Source organism: Oncorhynchus gorbuscha, linkage group LG06 (genome assembly GCF_021184085.1).
Source record: "Oncorhynchus gorbuscha isolate QuinsamMale2020 ecotype Even-year linkage group LG06, OgorEven_v1.0, whole genome shotgun sequence".
In the NCBI taxonomy this organism is placed as follows: domain Eukaryota; kingdom Metazoa; phylum Chordata; class Actinopteri; order Salmoniformes; family Salmonidae; genus Oncorhynchus; species Oncorhynchus gorbuscha.
The window spans coordinates 76390773-76399982 of NC_060178.1; the positions used below are offsets into that span (position 1 = coordinate 76390773).

A 9210-nucleotide genomic window follows, 5' to 3' on the forward strand; every position below is an offset into this window, starting at 1 on the left:
GTTTTTCTTTTGGGATTTGATAAACCAACAATTGTGTAATGCAAGGGGCGGTGCGTGGCTGTTTGCGCGAGAAGACAGAAGCAACCATTAAAAGCACAGCCACCGTCATTACTGACGCAGCATCGTGCCAACTGCACCAAAACAGGCTTTCCAGACTGAAGTCAGGAGGACTTAAGACTTTGGTATGAGGTATGCGCCAGACTACCAATATCCCAAAAACAACTCTGAACATAACAATATTCAAGCACACTGCAAATGTAAGTAAGTGTACAGATAAACATGTCAAATATACATGTTTTTCAATCCAGGACATGTAGAGGAAATGACAAACATGACAGTGACTTTTTTTTCCAAAGTTTTTTTATTCGATGACAATATACAAGAACATCTTGAGCACGAGGAACATCCCTGATTCTCCAGGCTCACTGTAGGAAAACACAGAGGAAGAGAAGTTAGTTCACCTGCAAACAGAAATACACCATCTCCACTTACAACAACTCTACTCAGGGGGGGCGCACCTCAACTAAAGGAAGGGGGGTAATTGGGCTGATGGTCCGAAGGGTAATAGTAGAGATGGAGCTCAACCTACATGTTGTTTTTTTAAATAGTAAGATGCAGTTAACTGATATTTATTTTCCAGCTCAGTGAGGAATTTATTTTATATATAGTATATATCAAATGACAGTTGAAGTCAAACTCAAAAGTTTTTCACAATTCCTGACATTTAATCAGAGTAAAAATTCCCTGTCTTGGGTCAGTTAGGATCACCACTTTATTTTAAGAATGTGAAATGTCAGAATAAATAGAGTAATTTATTTTCACTTTCTTTCATCCCATTCCCAGTGGGTCAGAAGTTTACATACACTCAATTAGTATTTGGTAGCATTGCCTTTAAATTGTTTAACTTGGGTCAAATGTGTCGGGTAGCCTTCCACAAGCTTCCCAGAATAAGTTGGGTGAATTTTGGCCCATTCCTACTGACAGAGCTGGTGTAACCGAGGCAGGACTGTAGGCCTCCTTGCTCGCATACGCTTCTTCAGTTTTGCCCACAAATTTTCTATAGGATTGATGTCAGGGCTTTGTGATGGCCACTCCAATACCTTGACTTTGTTGTCCTTATGCCATTTTGCCAACTTTGGAAGTATGCTTGGGGTCATTGTCCATTTGGAAGACCCATTTGAAACCAAGCTTTAACTTCCTGTCTGTCTTGAGATGTTGCTTCAATATATCCACATCATTTTCCGTCCTCATGATGCTATCGATTTTGTGAAGTGTACCAGTCCCTCCTGCAGCAAAGCACCCCCACAAAATGATGCTGCCACCCCCATGCTTCACGGTGTTCTTCGGCTTGCAAGCCTCCCCCTTTTTCCTCCAAACATAGTGATGGTCATTATGGCCAAACAGTTCTATTTTTGTTTCATCTGACCAGAGGACATTTCTCAAAAAAGTACGATGTTTGTCCCCATGTGCAGTTGCAAACCGTAGTCTTGCTTTTCTATGCCGGTTTTGGTGCAGTGGCTTCTTCCATGCTGAGCGGCCTTTCAGATTATGTCGATATAGGACTTGTTTTACTGTGGATATAGATACTTTGTACCTGTTTCCTCCAGCATCTTCACAAGAGACAGAACACATCTCGTTCGTCAGCGGTATGACAGCTGCGTGGTCCCACGGTGTTTATACTTGCGTACTATTGTTTGTATAGATGAACATGGTACCTTCAGGCATTTGGAAATTGCTCCCAAGGATGAACTAGACTTGTGGAGGCCTACAATATTTTTTTTTAGGTCTTGGCTGATTTATTTTGATTTTCACATGATGTCAAGCAAAGAGGCACTGAGTTTGAAGTTAGGCCTTGAAATACATCCACAGGTACACCTCCAATTGACTCAGATTATGTCAATTAGACTATCAGATGCTTCTAAAGCCATGCCATAATTTTCTGGAATTTCCCAAGTTGTTTAAAGGCACAGTCAACTTAGTGTTTGTAAACTTCTGACCCACTGGAATTGTGATATAGTGAATTATAAGTTAAATAATCTGTCTGTAAACAATTGTTGGAAAAATAACTTGTGTCATGCACAAAGTAGATGTCCTAACCGACTTGCCAAAACTATAGTTTGTTAACCTCTTCCTCCTACCCCCTACTTTTTCGAACATTCTGTTAAAAATCGCGCAACATTTCAGCGCCCTGCTACTCATGCCAGGAATATAGTATATGCATATGATTAGTATGTGTGGATAGAAAACACTCAGACGTTTATAAAACTGGTTAAATCACGGCTGTCACTGTAACAGAACGTGCATTTCATCGAAAAGTGCAGGAAAATCTGACCACCGAAAGTGGAAAAATATATCCATCCGCCGCTTCAACCCATTGTTATGGGCGAAAGACATTAAATAGGGCTGAGGTTGCAGTACCTACAGCTTCCACAATATGTCAACAGTCTTGTCATTTGCCAATTCTTTGTTTCTTGGTCAAACGAACAAGAGACAGGCTTTTTTTTCAGGTCTCCGACCGGATATTTTGGTTGAGAAATACACGGACAGTATTTCAAGACGGACCCCTATAGAAAACACTTTGTCTCGTGATTAATTTGATCGCTTATTAACGTTTACTAATACCTAAAGTTGCATTACAAAAGTATTTCGAAGTGTTTTGTGAAAGTTTATCGTCGACTTTTTGAATTTAAAAAAATGACGTTACGTTATGAAACGCTATTTTTTCCGTTTATCACACAGTCTTCATAGATCGATATCTAGGCTATATATGGATCGATTTAATCGAAAAAAGACCCAATAGTGATTATGGGACATCTAGGAGTGCCAACAAAGATGGTCAAAGGTAATGAATGTTTTATATTTTATTTGTGCGGTTTGTGTAGCGCCGACTATGCTAATTATTTTGTTTACGTCCCCTGCGGGTCTTTTGGGGTGTTACATGCTATCAGATAATAGCTTCTCATGCTTTCGCCGAAAAGCATTTTAAAAATCTGACTTGTTGCCTGGATTCACAACGAGTGTAGCTTTAATTCAATACCCTGCATGTGTATTTTAATGAACGTTTGAGTTTTAACTAATACCATTAGCATTTAGCGTAGCGCATTTGCATTTCCAGAGCTCTAGATGGGACGCCTGCGTGCCAGGTAGGAGCAAGAGGTTAACAAGAAATGTGTGGAGTGGTTGAAAAACCATTTTTAATGACCCCAACCTACTAAGTGTATATAAACTTCCGACTTCAACTGAATATTGTATTAAATGAAACTAGGAAAAGTCGTATGAGTAGGCATGTGGTTCAGTTGTCTCGCATCGAGACATTGGGCTATAAATTATTATCCTAGACATGCTTTAGTAAACAACCACCAAAGGTCACCACTCATAACGCATGTTAGCATAACTGTACTGAGCGTTTGATCAATACATAGTCATAATAAAATAGTTTAATAGGAGAATAAGAGTGGTAATCGTTTAGAAGCAATGAAATATTTTTTTTTGTTGATATGACATTAGTTGATATTATAATATTTGTCAGAGAATAAGTACCACCAGCCAGGGTAGGTTTAGAAGTTTGGGGGACAAGGGGGATGGAAGATGGGATGAAGTAGTAAGGATGCGTGCTTGTAGATAAGGTTGTTGGAAGACTACAGGTGAGATCTCTACAGGTGAGGTACCAAGAGAAGATTCAATGTGCAATTCAACACAATATAGCACACCATGCCCTGTTTTTTTTATACCTGTAAACAGACACCTCATTTCTGTAAAAAAAAAAATCCATGGGAGGCAAAATAAAAGACAAAAGGATGAAGAAAGTAATGTTAAACTCTTAAAATAATTCACACTCCTATACTAGATCTCTGAATGGCATAAGATTTGAGCCATAGATTAATTTAAATCAGTTGGGGCCCATTTCCACCCAGGAAAATAATACAAAGTCAAAACTGAATGCTGAGCACCAGATGCGGACATGTCAATAAATGCACACAAATGCAGCTTCTAGATACGTACCTCAATACATTCCTGCAGGATTCCCGGGGATGCACATGTGTGTTTTAGCCCAGCACTGAGACTTGATTAGTTGAATTATGCGTGTTAGTGCTGGGCTAAAACAAAAAATGTGTACTGCATTGGGGTCCTTTAAGGAATTAATTGAGAAACTGCTCTAGTTCCTAGTCTTTCAGAGATCCACTAGGCAACCTACTGTTGAGTAGGGACCACACTATACGGGACCACACTATACGGTTCAAACTGGAATCTAAACCACTATTAGTGCTCAGTTCACACTCGCCAACATTAGTGTCATGAGTTAGAATGAGCAGCTAAGTATCAACTGGTAGGTACCTGAACTGAAACCCAATGTGGATGTTAGATAAATCCACATGTAAAAAGGCACTGTAGCTTTTTTGGTTATATAATGGGAAGAAGTCTAACAGGATTTAGCTAGGAACATCACTCCTAAGTAGTAGTATCTGCACACAGCAGTTAGTCTACTGATGAAAACAACATTTACCTTCTACAGTCCCGAAGAACAGTAGATAAGAGAAGATGACAATGTATATTAAAACAGTAAGAATGTATAAATAAAGACAGCACTAACAGAAGAAGGAAATATATGCATGTAATTAATGATTAACTAATACGAAATAAGTTCAACTTGGGGTGCGTTCCAATAGTCTCAAGAAGTTCCCTATTCCCTCCATCTGCAATGATGTGAATTTCGCTTGGGTGAAAGCAGCCAACTCTGCTGATTTACAGTGCAGATGAAGGAGAATAAATGGGAGCTACTGTAAAAATGTGACTTGAAATGCACCCACCCTTGAACAAGAGGAATGTACCATAGGGAGAATGGCCACATTACCTTTTTGCCAGCAGCGCCCACACTGGCTTTCTTGGTGCCTCGTACTTTCTTCATTCTGTTCTTGCGTTCCTTGCGCTGTTTTCTGGAGGACTTCTTCTTCTCATAGAGACCGTGCTGTGAGAACCGAGAAAACCAAACATTTTAACCAAACAGCACTGCTTCCATTGTGTGTGGGTTATCTTTCCATTAGTCAGTATCAATGTGGGTATCACTGGCAGACAATACTTGATAATGATGGTACTCATAGAAACTATGTAAAACGTGGTGTCATACAAATAGAGAATATTGCCTAAAAACAGCTATATCCATTCAATTGGTGCATTCCACAAGCAAAGCCCCACTTGTTTCCATTTTTCCAGCATCTACTTACCCTGGCCAGTCTGTGCTTGGGCTCGTTTTTCTTAGCGTAGTCGAGAGAGTCGTAGACCATGGCGAAGCCCGTCGTCTTGCCGCCACCAAACTGTGTCCTGAAGCCGAAGACGAACACCACGTCAGGGGTGGTCTTGTACATTTTGGCCAGCTTCTCCCGGATCTCAGTCTTGGGGACTGTGGCTTTGCCCGGATGGAGGACATCGACAACCTGGAAGCGGAGACAATGGACAAAAGTTTAAGACCATGCAGCACTAGAAAACTAGCACACTGGTGATCTCGATGCTTCCTAACTTTTAACAGATCATTTAATCAATAGACCATCAGGGCAGATCATGACGGTCTTTTGATCTACTGATAGAGGTCAGCTGTACACTCAGTATGAAGAGATGTTTTGTTTTGGTGGTATACAGTGGTAGGAAAAACATTTAAGCTTACCATTTGCTTCCTCTGAAGCAGCCGGTTTGTCATGAACTTCCGGGTTCTGACTGTCACTGTGTCGTTCTGAAAGTAGACGGGGAACAGAGTTTAGGAACCCTACACACATCTAGATACTATACACATATAGCAAGACAAGTAGTATACATCAACACAAGTATTTAAACAAGACGTTGGCTTTGTCAGGTAGCAAGTTAGTTAGCAGGCCATAAAGTTACTTATTGCATTACAATTACACATCCGATCACAAATCAACTGTTACTCTAACAGTGAAATGCTTAATTACTGGCCCTTCACAACAATGCAGAGAAAGATGGGGAAAAAAATTGAAACGTAATAAAAAGGTAAAACAATTAGTAACAATAACATGGCCATATACACACGATACCAGCACCGAGTTGATGTGCAAGGGTACGATGCAGTTGAGGTAGATATGTACATATAACTAGGAATTAAGTGACTAGGCAACAGGACAAACAGCGCATGTGACGAGTCAAAAAGGTTAGTGCAGAAAAGGGTCAATGAAGAGAGTTAAATAGTTTACTATTACTATTTTACTACAAACTATTTAGCAGTCTTATGGTTTAAGGTTAGAAGCTGTTCAGGGTCCTGTTAGTTCCATACTTGGTGCATCGGCACCGCTTGCCATGCGATAACAGATAAGTCTTTACTTGAGTGGCTGGAGTGACCATTTTTAGGGCCTTGCTCTGACACAGCCTGGTATAGAGGTCTTGGATGAGTTTGGCGGCAGTGATGTACTGGGCTGTACGCACTACACTCTGTAGCACCTTGTAGTAGGATGCCAAGCAGTTGCCATACCAAGCACTGATGCAGCCAGTCAAGATGCTCTCAATAGTGCAGCTGTATAACTTTGAGGATCTGAGGGCCCATGTCAATTCCTTTCAGCCACCTGAGCGGGAAGAGGCTTTGTCATGCCCTATTTTCAACTGTCTTGGTATGTGGTCGGTGATAGATCCTTAATGATGTGGACACAGAGGAACTTAAAGCTCTCGACTCGTTACACTACAGCCCAGTCGATATGAATGGGGGTGTGCATGGCCCTCCATTTCCTGTAGTCTACGATCAGCTCGTGTCTAGCTGTTGAGGGAGCTGATATTGACTATCCCTACAGTCTCATCATTGATCAGGCCTACCACCGTCATGTCATCAAACGTATCCTTCTGTGTCCTTCTGTAGCTCAGTTGGTAGAGCATGGCACTTGTAACGCCAGGGTAGTGGGTTCGATCCCCGGGACCACCCATACGTAGAATGTATGCACACATGACTAAGTCGCTTCGGATAAAAGCGTCTGCTAAATGGCATATATTATATTATTATTATGCCATGCAACAAGAGGTAGCTAGCGAACTACATTACTTGGATTTAGCTACCTACACAAGTAACATTTAGTAGCTAGCTAGATACACGAGTGACACGTCCAATATATACTTTCGAGGAGAAAGTCCTAAACCAAAATCATACCGAAAGGTTACTGCATCAATAACTAACATCCTGGCTATCTACTGTAGCCAACCAAGCAAGTTAACTAGCTTCCATCTACTCAAATCATGTAAACGAACCACTTCAAACACCGGAGCACTTCTGGACGGATTGACTACAAGGTACACGACAAAAATCATGCATTTGTGGTAATTTAGCGTTAGTTATCGTGTCGGAACGAGCTAGGTAGTTTCCAGAATCCTAATACGACATTACAAGTGACATACTGTGCCAGGGAGGCTCACTAGCCATAGCAGTCGAGGACACCTTGCTAGCACATACCATAGCATGTAGCTAGCCATATTGCCTGTGCTGGTCAAATAATAGTATTATACAAGACTGGACAAAACCACAATGTAGCCGCCAACACATAGTAATGGAAAATAAGAAGCCATGTGTTACAACATTATTACTGAATTGTTTGTACAACTGAACAGGTCCAACAGCCGAGCGCTCGTCTAGGCCACCGAAATCCATCAGTTCATAAAATACTAAAAACTACTTTTACCATTTCAATGTTCTAATATTCCTACAGGGATGGCTTATACATGTATTTGGACTTCGTGATTTTAACAACGATGAGAGGATGGTGAAGATAAACAAAGAATTTAATTCTAGATTTTATGCCACAAGACTCACCATCTTGACATCAGCCTCTCAGGGACGAGGAAAAGGAGGAAGGACCCGATGCCGGCCAACCAAACGCCTGATTGGAAGCCGTGCGACCTGAATACTTGCCTGAATTAAAAGTAAATTCAAATGATTTGAGAGACCACATAGGGAAATAGAACGTGTCCTTTTTGTATTTTTTATGTATTATTTTGTTCAAGTGTATATGACAAAGGTCACTCAATCAAATAAATGCCCTTGTAATTTTGGCAAAACACATGAATGTATGCAATACAGTATGTTCATTACAAATATATTAATTGATTACATTTTATTCATCTAGCAGCAACACAATCATGCCCTTATGCCCTTTTTCCAAAAGTAGCGCACCACAGTATTATATAGTATATATGTATGCATCATTTTGTTTATTATTGAACTACGTAAGTATTTTTATTCACATGGTTCATGGAAATGGACGGTAGTAGACAAAACATAGAGCGCAATTTTTGAATTTGTATTTGTATTTATTAGGGATCCCAAAAGCTGTTGCCAAAGCAGCAGCTATGCTTCCTGGGGTCCAAACACATTAAGGCACTTACATTACATATAAAAAAGTACATCATATAACATTATTACACCACTACATATCTACAATACAAAATGTGTGGAGTGTGTATGCTAGCGTTTGTGTGCTTGTGTCTCTTCACAGTCTCCTCTGTTCCATAATATGTAATTCCTACCGGTACCGCTAGATGTCAGTAAAGTAGCGCCAAATATGTTATTTAACCTTTACTATGCAAGTCAGTTAAGAACACATTTCTATTTACAATGACAGCCTATCCCGGCCAATCCCTCCCCTAACACGTACGACGCTGGGCCAATTGTGCGCCACCCTATGGGACTCCCGATCACGAGCGGTTGTGATACCGCCCGGGATCAAATCAAATCGTTTTAGTCACATGCATCGAATACAACAGGTGTATTACAGTGAAATGCTTACTTACGAGCCCCTAAACAACAATGCAGTTAAAAATAATAACAAGAATAAGAATACTAATTAAAAAGTAACAAGTAATTAAAGAGCAGCAGTAAAATAACAATAGTGAGACTATATACAGGGGGGTACTGGTACAGAGTCAATGTAGAAACTGTTTAGACGCCTCTTGGACCTGGACTTGGCACTCTGGTACCACTTGCCATGCGTTAGCAGAGAGAACAGTCTATGACTAGGGTGGCTTGAGTCTTTGACAATTTTAGGGCCTTCATCTGACACCACCTGGTATAGAGGTCCTGGATGGCAGGAAGCTTGGCCCCAGTGATGTACTGGGTCGTACACACTGGTCTGTAGTGATGCCTCTAGCACTGTGATGCAGTGCCTTAATCCGCTGCGCCACTTGAGTGATACTTTTAAGGAGATGGAAAGCTCCATTTGAATCATA

General features: G+C 40.7%; 1 protein-coding gene across 3 annotated transcripts; it reads right to left on the reverse strand.

Moving 5' to 3' along the window:
- Window positions 1-342: 342 nt before the first annotated feature.
- LOC124038338 (40S ribosomal protein S24) lies at window positions 343-7892 on the reverse strand. 3 transcript variants are annotated; one of them, XM_046354101.1, is made up of 7 exons: window positions 7799-7892; window positions 5660-5725; window positions 5223-5432; window positions 4853-4966; window positions 4505-4507; window positions 3732-3752; window positions 343-425 (listed from the first exon to the last, which is right to left on the reverse strand). In XM_046354101.1, the coding sequence occupies exons 1-6, from the start codon at window positions 7799-7801 to the stop codon at window positions 3747-3749; spliced, it is 402 nt and encodes a 133-aa protein (XP_046210057.1). In that variant the 5' UTR covers window positions 7802-7892; the 3' UTR covers window positions 343-425; window positions 3732-3746. The 3 variants fall into 3 exon arrangements, with proteins under 3 accessions (XP_046210057.1, XP_046210058.1, XP_046210059.1); XM_046354102.1 differs by lacking the exon at window positions 4505-4507; XM_046354103.1 differs by lacking the exons at window positions 3732-3752; window positions 4505-4507.
- Between the last annotated feature and the right edge of the window lie 1318 nt (window positions 7893-9210).

Bases quoted from the DNA above. Each gene is read 5' to 3' on its own strand.
- LOC124038338 (XM_046354101.1), bottom strand. The intron at 5,433-5,659 runs GTAAGCTTAAAT...CTCCGCTTCCAG, and splicing joins TGCTTCAGAGGAAGCAAATG to GTTGTCGATGTCCTCCATCC. The intron at 4,967-5,222 runs GTAAGTAGATGC...CGGTTCTCACAG, and splicing joins CCAAGCACAGACTGGCCAGG to CACGGTCTCTATGAGAAGAA.